The sequence below is a fragment of the Tasmannia lanceolata genome, unplaced genomic scaffold (assembly GCF_043159265.1).
Source record: "Tasmannia lanceolata isolate RefF3 unplaced genomic scaffold, GAP_Taslan_0.1 ptg000012l, whole genome shotgun sequence".
Classification (NCBI taxonomy): domain Eukaryota; kingdom Viridiplantae; phylum Streptophyta; class Magnoliopsida; order Canellales; family Winteraceae; genus Tasmannia; species Tasmannia lanceolata.
In genome coordinates this window covers 29,048,729-29,068,114 of record NW_027518689.1, presented here as the reverse complement: position 1 = coordinate 29,068,114, position 19,386 = coordinate 29,048,729, and the positions used below count along the sequence as shown (strand labels likewise).

Sequence of the window (19,386 nt, the reverse complement as noted above, 5' to 3'; positions counted from 1 at the left end):
AGAGAGCACCTTACCCCACATCATAACAACCCTGATAATGCAGTTTACAGGTTTAGTTTTACCATCCACACGCCAAGTGCATCTCTCCTTCCATATCTCCAAGGTAACGAGAGAGGAATAAATTTCAAAACAAAATGAAAGAATGCCTTGTTTTTCCTCCTTGAAAGATAGAACCATTGGACCAATCTTATTTTATTTATTTAATAGATCAAGTTTCACATATCGAAACCCTTTCATAAAATACTACAATAAATACATAATAAAGCAATACAACAAGCTTTTGTTCTTTATTTCTAACCAATCTGAGGCACCCTTGTCACAATTAAATTTGCATCAACCCAAACCCAGACCCTATCACATCGGAAATCAGTGATGACAGTTGATCCTTCTGCCACAATGATAGCAGTGACCAGCGGATTCTGACTCTCGATTGTAGCTTTAGCGATATTGCCGTCTTCTCCCAACAACTCCGGCCATGAGCTTTTACCTTCAAACATCACAATTAACATCACATACATATATTAGAGAGAATTCATCAAAGTTTCCTACAATATACATTAGAGAAAGAGTAAGTACTTACCAGTACATTCAGATGCCATCTCTTCTTCTTCTTCTTCTTCTTCGCAATGTGAGGTGTCTAAGAAGAGGTGTGTATTTGTAGACAGACTGAAAGTTTGGAGTATTTGACTAGCTAGCCGTTTATTTTGAAGTTTGAAAATTGGGTTTGGATGAAGGGATAAAAAGTCTCGTATGTGTAAGTTTACTATTTCAAAAGCTTATCATTTTAAGTTGTTCTTTCCCACAAGCAATCCGCCATGGAAGGACCGGTTAAAAAGCAATCTATCCCTGTACGGCTGTACTCTGTAAAAAGAAACATATGAGGATTACCATGATTGATCTAAGCCATTCATGTAGTAGACCTTACCTAAGATAATTCAATGACCAAAAATTCCTTTTGAGTGTGTGATACTAAGAATGTGATCAAGATAAATAAAAAGGGTACTGATATTGGCACTACCGTGGTTTAATAATGGGAGGACCATCTCAGCTCTTCTTTTCTTTTTAATTGGCTGTGGAGAGGCTTTTGGGAATTGCATTAAACTTTAACAGCTACCTAAATAATAAAAGACAAGATGAGTTCCAATATCAGTAGCCTAAAAAATTACAAAATTAGCGTTAAAAGAGTTTTGGGCAAACGAATAAGTGGAGGCAACTTGCTCATAGAACTATACCATTTATTTCTTAGTCCTTGATATAGATGTGCCACAGAGCGAAATCGAGCCCCATACGCCATATCTTCATCTTCAAACTATAAATGTTCGTCACCGACGTGTTGAAGAAGAAATCGAATCAAGAAGAACATAGAAAATCAAAAATAGAGAGAGACGTTTTATCTTGAATCTCTATTTCTTGAGTTTATCAAAACACTACATCACTTGCAAAACACCTTTTTGCTCTCCCTTTTATAAACCAAATGCCAACAAAAACCAACTTGGACTCAAGTTCCACTATAAACTCATGTTAACAAAATCCTATTCATACTCTAATTTTAAAACAACCAAAACAGCAACATGTTTCCTGCTACTTTCAAACAACCACTAGGGGTTGTATTAACACAAAATCCTATTCATACTCTAAAATTTGTTCAGAAATTCCTTTGATTCCAGTCAGAGAACGCTAGGAGTTGTAGTTTTTTTTTTTTTTTTGGTAGATCCTGTTCGGTTTGGATCTGCTTTCCTGTGGTTTCTTTTCTCGTTGAATATAATTGAGCATTTGGTTAGAAATTCTGCGATTCTGATCTTGGAGTTTATAAGGAAGAATATCAGGAGTTTCTAATCTTGAGATTTCTTGTAAATCCTAACCCTCCGATCTGTAGTGGGATTTGGATCAACCTATAAAAATGATTTTTGGGGTCAACCCCTATTTAGGTTGTGGCCCATCTAACAGACGGTTTGGATCATCCTGTGGTGTTGGCCGTACCGTACTTTTTGAAAAATAATGGACTATAAGGCCTTTCATCATATAAAAACTCGTATTTGGGAATCCATCTAATTTATTACAGATCTTAAGCTCGTTGGCTTTAAACTTGCAAACAACAGTGCAAACCATTGAAGCTTTGGCATTTATTCATTCCACTTCCAATTGCAGCATTTGGAAGGCAATTTTAAGGAATTTCACGGACGGGCTGTTGCAAGAGAGAGCGGCCAATAGCTTTTGACAGCTGGTTAAATAATAAAACACAAGGTGAGTTTGTGTTAATATCAAAACATGGTAGTGCAAATATCAGTAGCCTTAGTTCATAAAATTCTACTTGAAAAACCACCATTGATGCAAATATCAGTAGCCTCAGTTCATAAAATTCTGCTTGAATAGCCACCATAGAGGAATAGAGCATGAAATGTACAAAGAATACAGAACAATATCAGACTAAGTATACCAGATTTACAAGTAACTACACTCAAAATCTACCACTCACCATGGCCAACAAGCTTAAGACTCCAGCTCATGACTTCACAATGCCTCAGGAAATAGCGCCCCCAGCATCGATGCTTTTCTTAGTTTTGCAGTCATAAGAGGGGGTGCATGAAAACAGGGCTCCATTGACATGGCACAATGACAGAGGATCCGGTGTGGTGTGGTATGGTTCTCAAGCGCTTGAATAAAATCCACGGCTTTATGCCTCCAAGACCCTGTGCCTTAATCCTTGAAATTAGGGGTGTTTCAAACCCAAAAATATGTCAGCAGACACCATTCCTCAGTAGACACCATTCCTCTCTCTATGGTTTTAGAATTTTCTTGGCCATCAACCACAGTTTCATTATGTTCCACAGTATTCAAATGATACCCTTTTCCCTGCTCTCAGAACCTGCATGTCACCAGCCATGTTTCTGCCTTTTAGCCTGTCTATTTGACAGAAAGCCATGCAAACATAAAACCTAAAACCGAAAAGATAAAGCAATTCAAGAGAACAATAAATGGAAAGACGTAAACAAAGCAGACTTTTCAATTTAGATTCTGAAAGCCATCATAAGTGCCAAAGGGCTCTCAAACTTCTTAACAAGCATCATACAGCTTTTATGAAAATGCACATTACTGATGATTCTTAGTAAGACAAGCCTAATATGCAATAAGCCTAGAAATATCATCAACAAGCAATACCTCAACTCGCATGACAAATATGAGGCGCACTCAGGTTTATCATCAGCTGTTTGCATCAGTAGAAGCGTACTCTTAAATTAGACCTCCACAAATTGAAGGGTTGGGATGATCCTACGGAGCTGATTTTTTGGGCATACCCTATATATGTCAGGGCAAATCAAATGAATGGTTTGGATCACCCAAACAATGTGGGCCCCTTGTTTTTTGGAGGGATACCTTAGATACCTTACCTAAGTTATCCCTTAGAAACACTTTCCCACACACACACACACATATATATATAGAGAGAGAGAGAGACATATAGGTCCATCCAAACAACCTTGGAGGACTGAATCAACAAATACTAATATATATATATATATACATGTAGATACCAAGCACAGTGGTTAACTATGTATATACAGTGGTTAAGTACGTAGGAAATAGTGCATTGCTGTTATAAATAAAAGAATCTAAAACAGGCAACAATTGTTGTTGATTCTAATCAAGTAAATGAGAGAAGTTCAGGGTGCCATATCAAAAGCAAAATGACACAAAAGCATACACATAAATATTTCCTAGCTCAAGAACTGGCCGCAAACTCTCAATTCTTGATAGAAGTTCAGGGTGCCAATATAAAAAACAAAATGACACAGAAAGCATATTGATGGGGTATGTGAAACAGCTCCAATCATCATACGACACGTGGCACTAGGGCAAACCCATAAAGCTCTCATTCCCTAAAGGGTATCACGGTCATTGCACCAAGCCAAAGAGGGAATCATGTATTCACCTCACCCAACCCTGGGCCTACACCTGTCCAAGGGTAAGGAAACATGAGCAAAACTTGATCCAATAACAGGATGACACCTGTCCCAAAAGGGTAAATGAATAAACTGACACTCAAAGCATCACTATAAATAGCCCTCATAAAGACAAGGTAAGGGACTCGAATCCCAAGAAATCATTGTTCATAGCTTTGATCAGCTCAGTTATGCCCATCACTGACTTGAGTGTCGAAGGGCCCGTCCGGAGCTATGACTCCGGGTTGGTCTTCTGACCTCGTGTTCCACTGTGCAGGTCGTAACCTTTTAATTAGTTCAGCAATCAGGACTCGCCAATCAGCTCCTTCGTCACTGCCCTATCTGTTACCAATTCTAAGAGTAACAGATTGGCGCCATCCGTGGGACCGCGAACAAAAGCCGTTCTAAGTCTCAAGAAAAATGGCAGGACTGAAGAGTACCCGAGCACCTCCCGCTTGGGCAGTCCGAACAACGCCACGTCAAGCGACTCGAGGAGAACGACTCGCCTCACGGGTCTTCGTTCCTCCGACAGCTGCGGAGCCAGGCCCTGCTCAGTCAGGGCTCCCAACTCCCGCCTCGGCTCTTACGCCCCAGCAAATTTAGACTCTTTTTCAACAAATGATGACACTGGTCGATCAATACAAGAACTTAGCTCAACAGGTCCCTCAAGGCCTTCCCCCTGAGGTCTCCCAACCCCCAGAGGTAAGGATGGATCCGCCAGTGGAAGAGCTCGTGCCGCCAGTCGTGATCAGACTCATCACTCTCACTCGAGACAGGACCATCACTCGAGAACAAGGCATGCGCAGACAGAGCCTCACCGACGTTATCGGTCTCGGCCGGGGCAGCGGCATCGACCCAGGACTGGTCACACAGAGCGGGAGAGATCCGGTCGTCACAGGAGGAGTCCGGAGAGCCGCTCAGACTCAGCGGCAAGCCCCACCGTAGAAAGAAAAGCCAGACCATGTAGTCAGACAGAAAAAACAACAGACCTTGTGTTGCGAAGGTTTGAGGAAATTGACCACCGAATCGAGGAACTAGCTAAGGACCACCACGGGTCCTCTATGAAGCCAGTCTCCAGCGGACATCCTTTCACAGCTAACCTGTTAAACGCACCAGCACCAAGAGGGTTCAAAATGCCTTCGGTCCCACAGTAAGATGGGACCACGGATCCGGTAGACCATTTCGAAACATTCAAAATTATGATGCTCTTGCACGGAGCTTCTGACGGATTCCTCTGCAAGGCATTTCCAACCAGCTTGACGGGAACCGTAAGAGACTGGTACTCACGCCTAAAACCAAACTCTATAGATAACTTTGAAGAATTCGCGGACGACCAGATCAGGCACTTCATGAGCAGTCGGAGGCCGCGCAAGACCGCGGCATCACTAATGGTTCTAAGGCAAGAAGATGGTGAAAGCCTAAAAGCATTTGTAAGCCGATTCAACAGAGGAGCCCTACAAGTCCCGAACTTTGACCCTTCTGCTGCTACAAATGCACTCCTTGCGGGTGCAAAGTGGATCGAGTTCCTGTGGCTCGCCGGAATCCACACTCTTTGGCAGATCTCATGGCGGGGGCGAAAGAATACATCTCCATAGAAGAAACGCTAGCAGCCCTGGACTCAGGACAGAGAAAAATTCCAGAAGAGGAAAAGAACCCTACGAAACGTAGGGACGACAAGCCCCTGAGAAGGGAGAGAAGCCCTTAAAGAAGGGAACGAAATTTTATGCCCCTCGATACATCCAGGAACCGCATACTGGCCGCAATTAAAGAAGAAGATTTTCGTAGATGGCCGGACAAAATGCTGACAAAAGGAAACAACCGGGATAAATTGAAGTATTGCCGGTTCCACAAAGACCATGAGCATGACACCAATGAGTGCAGGCATCTCAAAGAAGAGATCGAACTACTGATTCAAAGGGGATATCTCAAGAAATATGTTGAGCGTGGTGGTGACAGAAGAGAGCGTCAAGAGAGAAGCCCTCAAGACAGAAAGAGCCCCCAACGACCACGGTCACCCCTAGCCCGTCGCGAATCTCCCATTCCTCTCAGCCCGTGGTCAGAACCACAACGATCACAACCTACTAGGGTCATAAACACCATTATGGGTGGCCCGGCAGCGGGAGGAACCTCATCGGCCGCCCGCAGAGCCTACACCCGGCAGGTCAACGCGGTCCATACCAGCCACAAAAATTGAAAGTAGAGAACGAGATCTCATTCTTGGATACAGATTTGGACAACTTGATACTCCCCCACGATGACGCCTTGGTCATAACCATGCTAGTTGCTAATTGGGAACTGAAGAAGATCTTGGTGGATAATGGGAGTTCGGCGGACATCCTCTATTACCACGGCTTCAACCAAATGATGATCGGGGACAAACGCTTAAAGCCGGCAAACTCAGATTTGTTCGAATTCTCTGGGGAGATGGTCAAGGTCGAGGGACAGATCGAACTCCCCGTCTTGGTCGGGGAACCTCCCCACCAGGCCTTCGCGATGGTTAATTTCTTGGTAGTGAGGGCCACTTCGGCCTACAACGCTATCCTAGGAAGACCTGGACAGAACCTACTCCGCGCCATTGCCTCAGCCTACCATCAGAAAATGAAATTCATAACACTCAACGGTGTAGGTGAAGTGACAGGGGACCAACCACAGTCGAGGGAATGTTACGCGACCGCGCTAAAAGGAAAAAATGCATCGGAGACATTACCAATCGAACTGCAAGATTTAAGAGATGAAGCCCGGGCTATGATAAACCAACCGGCCGAAGACTTGGTCCCAATCCCATTGTATGAAGATGATCAAGAGAAACTGGTCAAAATCGGGTCAACATTGAACGACGATTCCCGTGAAGAACTAGTCTGGTTCCTGCGAAAAAATGCTGGCATATTCGCTTGGACGCCCGCCGATATGGGATAGATCCCGAGGTTATTGTGCAGAAGCTCAGGGTTGACCCCACTTGGGCTCCGTGCCAATCTAGACCTACTCGAAGAAGTCCGTGAAGAGTCCCAGATTCGAGCCGTGGTGTATAAACAGAGGGTGTCTCGCTACCACGACACCAAAATCCGCCCCAGAGAATATCGCGTGGGTGACCTGGTCTTGAGAAAAGCGGCCGTATCCCAACCCAGAAAAGGTGGAAAACTCTCCCCCACTTGGGAGAGGCCGTACAAAGTGGTCTAAGTGATCCGACCTGGCAGTTACAAGTTGGAGACCCTCGACGAGCACCAGCTCCCCTATGCCTGGAACTCCAAAAACCTGAGGAAGTACTATCAGTAGCTCGTCGTCCAATAGGCTCAAAGAAGGAGGAGCATCCTTACGAGAAAGAAGAAAGTGAAAAAGAATACAGATGTAATCGCATTGGGTTTTTTACGATTAATGAAAAATAGAACAGCATTTTGCAAGTCACTAATCCGTTCGCCTCGCACTAATCTTAACTTGGTTCGCTTCGACCATTTCCATGAAGGCTGGAAATACATTTCTGGTCAAGATAAGTTGAAGTGGAAAACCAATAAAACTTTTATTGAAAGCCCAAGTCATTCAGCTCGGGCTAACTTGGTTCACTTCGACCATTTCCATGAAGGCCGGAAATACATTTCTGGTCGGGATAAGTTGAAGTAGAAAACCAATAAAACTTTTATTGAAAGCCCAAGTCATTCAGCTCGGGCAAACTTGGTTCGCTTCGACCATTTCCATGAAGGCCGGAAATACATTTCTGGTCGGGATAAGTTGAAGTAGATAACCAATAAAACTTTTATTGAAAGCCCAAGTCATTCAGCTCGGGCTAACTTGGTTCACTTCGACCATTTCCATGAAGGCCAGAAATACATTTCTGGTCGGGATAAGTTGAAGTAGAAAACCAATAAAACTTTTAATGAAAGCCCAAGTCATTCAGCTCGTGCTAACTTCTTTTGCCTCGGCCATCCCCATTGAGGCCGAAAACATATTTCTGGTCGGAAGAAGCTAAAGTAGGGAACCTAAGATCTTTTGAGAAGGCCTAATTCTTTCAGTACGGATTTATATCATTCATCCCGGCCGTTCTTATTGAACTTAACGATGTACTTCAAATGGATCAACATGCACCCCGAATTAAAGCAAACAGGGTGAACATAAACATACATGGGCGAACTCAAACACTTGTAAAAATTCACAAAATATATTCCTTTCAAAAAGGGCACTTATCCGCCATATCGGTCCAATAGCATCCGAGCTTAAAACCATACGAACTAAAGTAAAGTTCCCAATCACAATCCAAGACTAATGAACAAGCTGAACACATTAAGAAGTACCTGGTAAAGAGCACCAAAACCACCCGCCTCGACCGTCTCGTGGTTCTCATGAAGGATACGAAGCCGGTCCTTGTGTAAATGGCTCTTCGAGATGATCTCACGAGCAACCCAGGCATCGTCTAAGCCGCAGTCATCTTTTTTCACTCCCCACTTCGGACAAAAAGAAGTATCTGCCCCTATTCGAGCAGTAGGTGCCGCCTCCAAGCCAAGGACAGGGGTGTCATCATCTCCAGAGCGGGTAGTTTGACCGGCCGAAGATTCTTCAACCACCTTTGCGGATTTAGGAGCTTTGCCGCCCTTGCACCTGGGATGGCTTTCCCTTTAACCTGAGCGCTAGGACAACTGATTCAGACGCATTTCTCTTCTGGCCATCGCTCTTCCCAAGGACGGACTGACGCTCCTTCTCACGGGCTGACTGCTTCTGCATCTCTGCACAAAAAAAAAAGAAAAGAAAAGAGAGCGCAAGTAACTGAGAACGACGTACGACACATAATTGGAAAAAAAAAAAAAAAAAACACAAGTAACTAAGAACGACCTACGACATCTACGCGTTCGGGAAGCGGCACTAATCCTGATCTCAACCAAAACCTCCTCCCTGAAAAACTCCGAGCAATGGATAAGACCGTTCTGACAGATCTCATCACTGATCATTGCTAGGGTTACCTCGTCCTCATCATCTAAAGTCGGTTTACGACTCATGGTCTTCGTCTTCACAAAAGACCAATTCGTCGAGATCGGCCATCCTTCCTCACAGCTGGCATAGAAGAACCTGCTCTTCCAAGTGTGTATGGAGGTCGGAATACTGGTGATCATCCTCATTTCAGGTCCTTGGCTGATATAAATCCAGCGTCCCAATCGGTGGCTTTTCAGTTGAGCACACCTTCTAAAGAGAGGCACAGACAAGTTTCGTTGAAGACGGAACCGTACAAGATAGGCAAAGCGGGCTAAAGTCCTCCACGAGTTCGGCGCCACTTGAGCAGGGGCCAGGCCGTAGAATCTCAGCACTGCGGCTATAAAGGAATTAATTGGTAGTCTAAAACCAACCTTCATGGCCTCTTCGTACATACACAAGTCGACGTTATCGTTACACGCCCTGTCCCCCTCTATAGCCGCTCTCAAAGTAAACCGATCAGGAATACAGTATCGATCTCGAACATCACTAAGTCGAGAGGCATCATGGGTGTTTTCCACCTGAGCAGTTGCGGTACCCTCTCTAATACCGCCCTCCATCGTTGCCGTAGCCACGATGTCGACTGCCCTACTCCCAGCACGGGAAACAGAAACTCTCCTATCAAGGTTACCTTCTTCGTCACCCTCTTCGCCTCCATCACAATCAGAAGTTGGGTAGTCCGAATTCTCAACGCGAACAGGACTCAGATTCAGGTCCACGATGACCTCGTCCGAACCTATATCTACCTCCTCCTCGTCACCTTCAAGGTCTACAACTACATCATCTGGCCGACCAGCCATGGCCTGTTGCCCTCTCAAACCTGAGTCCGATCTTGTTCTCTCCGACGAACCCGAACTGGTGCCACTTGAGGAGGAAGTTCCTCCCAAGGACGAACCTGAGCTAGACCTTGAACCGGACTCCGAACTAGAACTACTACACATATGCGGCGAAAGAAAAATAGAAGACGATCTAGAGAATTACCATTGGATAATGACCCCGAGCTCAAGCAAGCCGAGCCGAACTGAGCAAAAGGAACAAACCACACTAGTAGAGCAAAAAGGAAAACAAAAATTACGGGTGGTAAAAAATGAGACCCCGCAAGCCCTTTTATATGCAAACTTGTAAGATGGCCAGTCATATTCGTGATCAGTTGAGTGCCACGCGGCATGGTTTTTAATGAAGACTCGAAAAACGAAGAGCCAAATGCCAGAAGGAAAATAAAAATACCAAAAAGGAAACGAGAATGGAGGAAAGTCCGGAAAGGGAATGAGTAAAAATCTACTCTCCAAAAACCACCAACTAATCCACTAAACGACAAAAGTGCAGATCGTCTTGAGCCGTGGTGGATATAACGCAATCCACTACACGACAAGAGTCCAGACCGTCTGGAGCCGTGGTGGATACAACCCAATCCACTAAATGACAAAAGTGCAGATCGTCTTGAGCCGTGGTGGATATAACGCAATCCGCTAAAGGACAAAACTCCAGATCGTCTGGAGCCGTGGTGGATACAACCAAATCCACTAAACGACAAAAATCCAGATCGTCTGAAGGCGTGGTGGACACAACGCAAGCCGCTAAACGACAAAAGTCCAGATCGTCCGGAACCGGGATGGATATAACGCAGTCCATAAAACGACAAAAGTCCAGATCGTCTGGAGTCAATCTGAATTCAAGAAATCAATTTTCCAGATCGTCTTAAGCCGATCTGAATAAATTCAACCGGCCTGAGTGTTGAATACATAAATCAATTTTCCAGATCGGCTTAAGCCGATCTGAATAAATTCAACCGGCCTAAGGGTTGAATACATAAATCAACTTTCCAGATCGTCTTAAGCCGATCTGAATAAATTCAACCAGCCTAAGTGTTGAATAAAAGAATCAAGGTAAGGGACTCGAATCCCAAGAAATCACTGATCATAGCTTTGATCTGCTCAGTTGTGCCCCCATCACTGACTTGAGTGTCGAAGGGGCCCGTCCGGAGCTACGATTCCGGGTTGGTCTTCTGACCTCATGTTCTACTGTGCAGGTCGTAACCTTTTAATCAGTTCAGCAATCAGGACTCGCCAAATCAGCTCCTTCGTCACTGCCCTATCTGTTACCAATTCTGGGCGTAAAACATATACATACATATTTTATTTTCTGACTCAAGATATGGCCGCAGACTTGGTTCTTCATCACCTGGCACCGCTCATAGATCTGATATTGAGTGCAGTTCATTGTGGAAACTGTGTTTTTTCCATTTTTTCAAGACATTTTAATCAGGTCAGCATGAAAACTTGGGTATTTTAGTGGCTGAAAAGTGTACGGCGGCAGCTAAATATAATTCCAAAGGCATTCACTAGTGTATAAATAAAGTATTGAAAGGTGTTAAAAAGCATACATGTCAATTGTATCATAATTGAATGATACAAACATACAACACACAATGTGCTTATGCATGATTAAATAAATTATAGAAATCTACTCAATTATGAATCTCCATTTAGATCATGACGCATCCCGAATCATCTTGGAAATACAATATACATGTGCAGAATTTAATGAAACATGTTTACAAAGTATATGTCATCTTGAAATGGGATAGCCTTTCTTTTCCATATTTTCCCATTGTCTTTGTTATCTTTAATCCCTATTTTCCAGTGTTGATGTTTTAGAAGAGTAATTTTATAAAAACTTTTAACATTCATCTGATCTTATTTTAATGGATTTTCTTTCTTTATGTTTGCCCATTCATCCGAAGTAGTATAGTATAGTATAATATAGAGCAGAGGCATTCCGGGCCGACTACTACGACTACATGTGCATATAATGCATGGGCTTAGAAACAAGTCGCCTTAACCATCTTCCGAAGTAATAATAATAATCTACTGATCACGCTGTAGGAGCGGACTGCTCTTCATTCAACTATGTTTTGAATCTTCGTTTAAACCCTCTATCGCTTTAGGATTAGTTATTTCCATCTAACTACTAAAGGCATCTTGGGTTATTAGATGCATGGATTTTATCAAATGTTTGGCAATGGATTCTGGATCTTTGCAATCACAAGTGGTATAAAATGTTTTAATTCAGGAGTTCCCATCATGCTATTGCTACTCTTCAGAACTTACTACACAGCCTTTCCATCTAACTACTAAAGGGCATCTTGGGCTATTAGATGCATGGATTTTATCAAATGTTTGGCAATGGATTCTGGATCTTTGCAATCACAAGTGGTATAAAATGTTTTAATTCAGGAGGTCCCATCATGCTATTGCTACTCTTCAGAACTTACTACACAGCCTTGCACTTGCAATTTAGAGGAATGCTTGATTCTTCAATTGGCATGAATGTAACCAAAAATTTAATATATGATGCCATGTATATTGGTATATATAGGGCTTTTTAATCTGAAGGATTAAAAAATGAAATAACATTGTGGCTATGGAGCAATATGAACAGTACAGCTACGCAATTTCCCATCGTAAGTTCAGAACTCGTTCCAAATGGTGACAGCATAGAATCACAATTGTGCATTATAGAATCACAATTGTTTTGTACAAAAGTTTGATTCAATTTGATATATCTAGGTACACATTCAATTTGGAATGTATAACTAATTTTATGGTAAAGCTGCGTATTAATGTGGTGCATAAGTGTCATGTTAGAGAATGTAAGTTGTAAACTTGTAAGCATCCTATCTTCAGAACTCACTAACCATCCTAGATACTCAATGACCCTAATTCGGATTTTTACGAGAAGTCAAGGGTCTTTGCCTCATCTCTCTTCCTCTGGGCAGATATGTTTATCATGCCAGATCTAGTTTATGTAAGCTTGAATTTCTTATTTGCAAGGAAAAACTTTTGGTTTAAGTGGTTAATCTATACATTTCCTCCCTAGAATATAGATTATTTACTAAAACAAAGGCAAATATAGATTTACAATACAGACAAAAAAGATGGGCTCATATGTTACAGACTCTACAATTCCCCATAATTTGTAAAAGAGTTAGTAAAAGGTATTCAATAAAGTAAGGTGCTCCTATATCATTTTTCTTTTCGAATTTTTTTAAAGTTATACTAAATGTGTGAGGCTATTTTGGGAATTTTGAAGTGAAACTCAATAAAATCAGTTAGCATAGTCCACAGGAGCCATAGAAATTAATTTTACACCTTAAACGAAATTGTAGGGCAAAAGTATCATTTAATTCACTGACACTTAAATGCTAATTTTCTAGCCTAAATTATCGAACAGTAACTTAAGCCCGCACAATAAACTGAACAAAACCCAAGCTTAAGCCCACACAATAAAATATATGCAACCCATAAAGCCACTTTTAAAACAGAAACCAAACAAAAGCTAAGCTCGAGCCCACAAAATCAAAATAATCAACATATATAGCTTTCAAAACCGAAACCAAACACAACTCAAAGGTCTTTCAGAAAATGGAAAACATACAACTTATTCAAATGCTTTCTCAAAAGAACAGATGAAAGATAGGAAAAGGAAAGGACCCCATTTGAAAAAACAAAAAATAACATAAGATGTCGAGAGTTTCTTTACCTCCGAATTGCAGACGCCATTAATCAAGGAATTATAAGTGACAACATTAGGCGAATGCCCTACCAATCATTTCTGAAAAGAGGCTCATTGCCTTGTCATCCATTTGGCCCATCATGAAATATCCATCCACCAATGTATTGTATGTGATAATGTCAGGCTTCTTGCCTCTTTGAATCATCACTTCCAATGGTCCATGTACTGTTGTGACCATTCCTTGTTTGCAAAGAGCATTCATTAGTATGCTGAAGATTATCACATCTGGAGAAATTTCTGGACGCACCATTTCGTTGAACAACCCTAGGGCTTCTGCCCACATGCCCGAATTGCAGAGGCCATGAATCAAGCAAGTACAAGGGATAACATCAAGTAAAATGCCCTTACTAATCATTTCTGAAAAGAGGTTCATTGTCTTGTCCATCTGGCCCATCAAGCAGTATCAATCCATCAATGAATTGTTTGTGATAATGTCAGGGTTCAAGCCTTTTTTAACCAGCACTTCCAATAGTCCATGTGCTTTTGTCATGATTCCTTGTTTGCAAAGAGCATTCACTAGTATGTTGAAGGTTATCAGATCTGGAGAAATCCCTCGACCAGTCATTTCATTGAACAACCCTAGGGCTTCTTCCCACCTTCTCGAATTGCAGAGGCCATGAATCAAGGAATTATAAGTGATAACATCCGGCGAAATTCCCTTACCAATCATTTTTGAAAAGAGGCTCATTGCGTCATCCATTTGGCCCATCAAGCGATATCCATCCATCAATGTATTGTATGTGATAATGTCAGGGTTCACGCCTTTTTGAATCATCACTTCCATCAGTCCATGTGCTTTTGTGACCATTCCTTCTTTGCAAAGAGCATTCACTAATATGTTGAAGATTATCACATTGGGAAAAATTTCTCGACTTATCATTTCATTGAACAACCCTAAGGCTTCTTCCCATCTGTCCGAATTGCAGAAGCCATGAATCAAGGAACCATAAGTGAAAACATCCGGTGAAATACCCTTACCAATCATTTTGCAAAAGTAAGTCATTACCTTGTCCATTTGGCCCATCAAGCGGTATCCATCCATCAATGTATTGTATGTGATAATGTTAGGGTTCATGCCTTTCTGAATCATCATTTCCAATAGGTCTTGTGCTTTTGTGACCATTCCTTGTTTGCAAAGAGCATTCACTAGCATGTTGAAGGTTATCAGATCCGGAGAAATCTCTCAATCCACCATTTCATTGAACAACCCTAGGGCTTCTTCCCACCTTCTCGAATGGAAGAGGCCACGAATCAAGGAACTATAAGTGATAACATTTGGTAAAATGCCCTTACTAATCATTTCTGATAATAGGCTCATTGCATTGTCCATTTGGCCCATCAAGCAGTATCGATCTATCAATGTATTGTATGTGATAATGTCAGGATTCACGCCTTTTTGAATCATCACTTCCAACAGTCCATGTGCTTTTGTCACCATTCCTTGTTTGCAAAGAGCATTCACTAGTATGTTGAAGGTTACCAAATTCGGAGAAATCCCTCGACCATCAATTTCATTGAACAACCCTAGGGCTTCTTCCCACTTGTCCGAATCGCACAGACCATGAATCAAGGAATTATATGCGAAAACATTCGGTGAAATGCCCTTACTAAGCATTTTTGAAAAGAGGCTCATCGCCTCATCCATTTGGCCCATCGAGCAGTATCCACTCATCAATGTACCATATGTGATAATGTCAGGGTTCACGCCTTTTTGAATCATCACTTCCAACAGTCCATGTGCTTTTGCCACCATCCCTTGTTTACAAAGAGCGTTCACTAGTATGTTGAAGGTTATCAAATTCGGAGAAATCCCTCGACCAGCCATTTCATTGAACAACCCTAGGGCTTCTTCCCACCTTCTTGAATTGCAGAGGCCATGAATCAAGGAACTATAAGTGATAACATTAGGCGAAATTCCCTTACCAATCATTTTTGAAAAGAGGCTCATTGCATCATCCATTTGGCCCATCGAGCAGTATCCACTCATCAATGTACCGTATGTGATAATGTCGGGGTTCACGCCTTTTTGAATCATCACTTCCAACAGTCCATGTGCTTTTGCCACCATTCCTTGTTTGCAAAGAGCATTCACTACTATGTTGAAGGTTATCACATCCGGAGAAATCTCACGAACCACCATTTCATTGAACAACCCTAGGGCTTCTTCCCATTTATCCGAATTGCAAAGGCTGAGAATCAAGGAATTATAAGTGACAGCATCCCGTGAAATGCCCTTACCAATCATTTCTGAAAAGAGGCTCATTGCCTTGTCCATTTGGCCCATCAAGCGGTATCGATCTATCAATGTATTGTACGTGATAATGTCAGGATTCACGCCCTTTTGAATCATCACTTCCAACAGTCCATGTGCTTTTGTCACCATTCCTTGTTTGCAAAGAGCATTCACTAGTATGTTGAACGTTATCACATTCGGAGAAATGCCCTTACTAATCATTTTTGAAAAAAGGCTGATCGCCTCATCCATTTGGTTCATCGAGCAGTATCCACTCATCAATGTACCGTATGTGATAATGTCGGGGTTCACGCCTTTTTGAATCATCACTTCCAACAGTCCATGTGCTTTTGCCACCATCCCTTGTTTACAAAGAGCATTCACTAGTATGTTGAAGGTTACCAAATTCGGAGAAATCCCTCGACCAGCCATTTTATTGAGCAACCCTAGGGCTTCTTCCCACCTGTCCGAATTGCAGAGGCCATGAATCAAGGAACTATAAGTGATAACATCCGGCAAAATTCCCTTACCAATCATTTTTGAAAAGAGGCTCATTGCCTCATCCATTTGGCCCATCGAGCAGTATCCATTCATCAATGTATTGTATGTGATAATGTCAGGGTTCACGCATTTTTGAATCATCACTTCCAATAGTTCATGTGCTTTTGTGTCTATTCTTTGTTTGCAAAGAGCATTCACTAGCATGTTGAAGGTTATCAGATCCAGAGAAATCTCTCGATCCACCATTTCATTGAACAACCCTAGGGCTTCTTCCCACCTTCTCGAATGGAAGAGGCCACGAATCAAGGAACTATAAGTGATAACATTTGGTAAAATGCCCTTACTAATCATTTCTGATAATAGGCTCATTGCATTGTCCATTTGGCCCATCAAGCAGTATCGATCCATCAATGTACTGTATGTGATAATGTCAGGGTTCACGCCTTTTTGAATCATCACTTCCAACAGTCCATGTGCTTTTGTCACCATTCCTTGTTTGCAAAGAGCATTCACTAGTATGTTGAAGGTTACCAAATCCGGAGAAATCCCTCGACCAACAATTTCATTGAACAACCCTAGGGCTTCTTCCCACTTGCCCGAATCGCACAGACCATGAATCAAGGAATTATATGCGAAAACATTCGGTGAAATGCCCTTACTAAGCATTTTTGAAAAGAGGCTCATCGCCTCATCCATTTGGCCCATCGAGCAGTATCCACTCATCAATGTACCGTATGTGATAATGTCGGGGTTCACGCCTTTTTGAATCATCACTTCCAACAGTCCATGTGCTTTTGCCACCATCCCTTGTTTACAAAGAGCATTCACTAGTATGTTGAAGGTTATCAAATTCGGAGAAATCCCTCGACCAGCCATTTCATTGAACAACCCTAGGGCTTCTTCCCACCTTCTTGAATTGCAGAGGCCATGAATCAAGGAACTATAAGTGATAACATTCGGCGAAATTCCCTTACCAATCATTTTTGAAAAGAGGCTCATTGCGTCATCCATATGGCCCATCGAGCAGTATCCACTCATCAATGTACCGTATGTGATAATGTCGGGGTTCACTCCTTTTTGAATCATCACTTCCAACAGTCCATGTGCTTTTGCCACCATTCCTTGTTTGCAAAGAGCATTCACTACAATGTTGAAGGCTATCACATCCATAGAAATCTCACGAACCACCATTTCATTGAACAACCCTAGGGCTTCTTCCCATTTATCCGAATTGCAAAGGCTGAGAATCAAGGAATTATAAGTGACAGCATCCCGTGAAATGCCCTTACCAATCATTTCTGAAAAGAGGCTCATTGCCTTGTCCATTTGGCCCATCAAGCGGTATCGATCTATCAATGTATTGTATGTGATAGTGTCAGGATTCACGCCCTTTTGAATCATCACTTCCAACAGTCCATGTGCTTTTGTCACCATTCCTTGTTTGCAAAGAGCATTCACTAGTATGTTGAAGGTTATCACATTCGGAGAAATGCCCTTACTAATCATTTTTGAAAAAAGGCTGATCGCCTCATCCATTTGGTCCATCGAGCAGTATCCACTCATCAATGTACCGTATGTGATAATGTCGGGGTTCACGCCTTTTTGAATCATCACTTCCAACAGTCCATGTGCTTTTGCCACCATTCCTTGTTTGCAAAGAGCATTCACTAGTATGTTGAAGGTTATCAAATTCGGAGAAAGATCTCGACTCACCATTTCATTGAACAACCCTAGGGCTTCTACCCACTTGTCCGAATTGCAGAGGCCATGAATCAAGGAACTATATGTGAAAACATCCGGCGAAATGCCCTTACTAAGCATTTCTGAAAAGTGATTCAGGGCCTCTTTAGTCATTCCCTCTTTGAAGAGACCATCTATGATTGGGCGATACACAAATTTGTCGGGCTTACATCTTCCCTTCTCCATTTCTCTGAGCAACCTAATTGCCGAACCAGTATCTCCCCTCTTGCAAAGACCGCCCACCAGAGTGCCAAATGTGGCAGCATCAGGTTCATGACCACATTTCAGGATGCCACCCAGAGTAGCAAAACCCAAATCTACTCTATTCAAACAGCAATAGGAATTAACCAAAATGTTCAGAGTACATATATCGGGGTCCATTCCAACTGAATTCATCTTTCTCAACAGAGAAACAACAGTGGAATAATGTTTCTTTCTAACAAGAGCCGCCAACAGGTAATTAAGAGTGAAAATCGATGGGAAGGGTTTGATGGCAACCAAACGATCAAAGAAACCCAATGCATCCTTTAAACTAATACCAGCCCACGATTTGCATTGCTTCTGCACGAAAGTTTCGAACTGGGTTTTGCTCCAGATATCCGAATTTGATTTATCACTGTGCATAATATGAGAATGAGAGAGTGTAGAAACAGGAGGTGAGGGTGTAGAAAGCCTACCCTTTTGAGGAATCAGAGAAGCAAAACTTCTCCTTGCAGCTTTTGTTGAAGAGGAAAAAGCAGCAGCTCCCATCCCCATTAATTTCTCTCAATAATATGTACATATCAAACCCTAAAAACACCCAAAAATCTCTCCATCACCAATGACAATATTAAATCCTTTAAAAATCTCCCTCTCTCTAAAAAAAAGGCAACATCTATGAGTATTGTCCGGGCCCCACCTTAGTATGATCTAAACCGTCCATTTGATGGGATCCAAAGTACCCATTTGATGGGCACACCATAGGATGATCCAAACTTACAATTTGATGTGCCAAAACATAAAGTGATTGTGGGCCAAAATTCATTTTCATAAGATGATCCCTCTACCCTCTGATCTATATAGGTTTCCATAGTATGTGGTTCCTCTATAGATCAGAGGGTTGGGATGATCCTATAGAGATTATTTTCATAGTATGCTGTTCCCATCAATTGAAAAATAACCATACAGGCTTATACCACATAAATCTCATACGAAAGAGATGTTGCCTTTGGAAGAGAGATATATGTTTAGACGATTTAAGGTTGCCTTTATTGTTGAAGTGAGAGATTTTAGGAATTTCTAAGTTATGTACGACTAAGGGTAAAATGGGTAAAGGAAATAATTAAAAGCTTTACTATTGGTAATTATGAAAATTTTGAGGCGATTCTAGTAGATACGTTTTTATCTTGGGGGTTTCTAGTGGTTTTTCCTAAAAAATTTAAATAAACGGTAGGAGGTAGGGGA

At 42.0% G+C, this 19,386-nt stretch overlaps 1 protein-coding gene and 1 long non-coding RNA gene across 4 annotated transcripts; both read right to left on the bottom strand.

Annotated features, from left to right (window-relative positions):
• Positions 1–605: 605 nt before the first annotated feature.
• LOC143887807 (uncharacterized) lies at positions 606–13,875 on the bottom strand. Of its 3 annotated transcripts, none has more exons than XR_013254388.1 (3): positions 13,437–13,875; positions 2,477–2,866; positions 606–861 (listed from the first exon to the last, which is right to left on the bottom strand). It is a non-coding gene; the product is annotated as an uncharacterized LOC143887807 (long non-coding RNA). The 3 variants fall into 3 exon arrangements; XR_013254387.1 differs by lacking the exon at positions 606–861 and adding an exon at positions 1,989–2,221; XR_013254386.1 differs by lacking the exon at positions 606–861 and having other exon boundaries at positions 2,326–2,866.
• A 562-nt stretch (positions 13,876–14,437) lies between these two features.
• On the bottom strand, positions 14,438–18,730 carry LOC143887806 (uncharacterized). The gene is made up of 2 exons (XM_077391996.1): positions 18,621–18,730; positions 14,438–18,559 (listed from the first exon to the last, which is right to left on the bottom strand). Exons 1-2 carry the CDS (start codon positions 18,722–18,724, stop codon positions 14,653–14,655), a joined length of 4,011 nt encoding a protein of 1,336 aa, XP_077248111.1. The 5' UTR covers positions 18,725–18,730; the 3' UTR covers positions 14,438–14,652.
• Between the last annotated feature and the right edge of the window lie 656 nt (positions 18,731–19,386).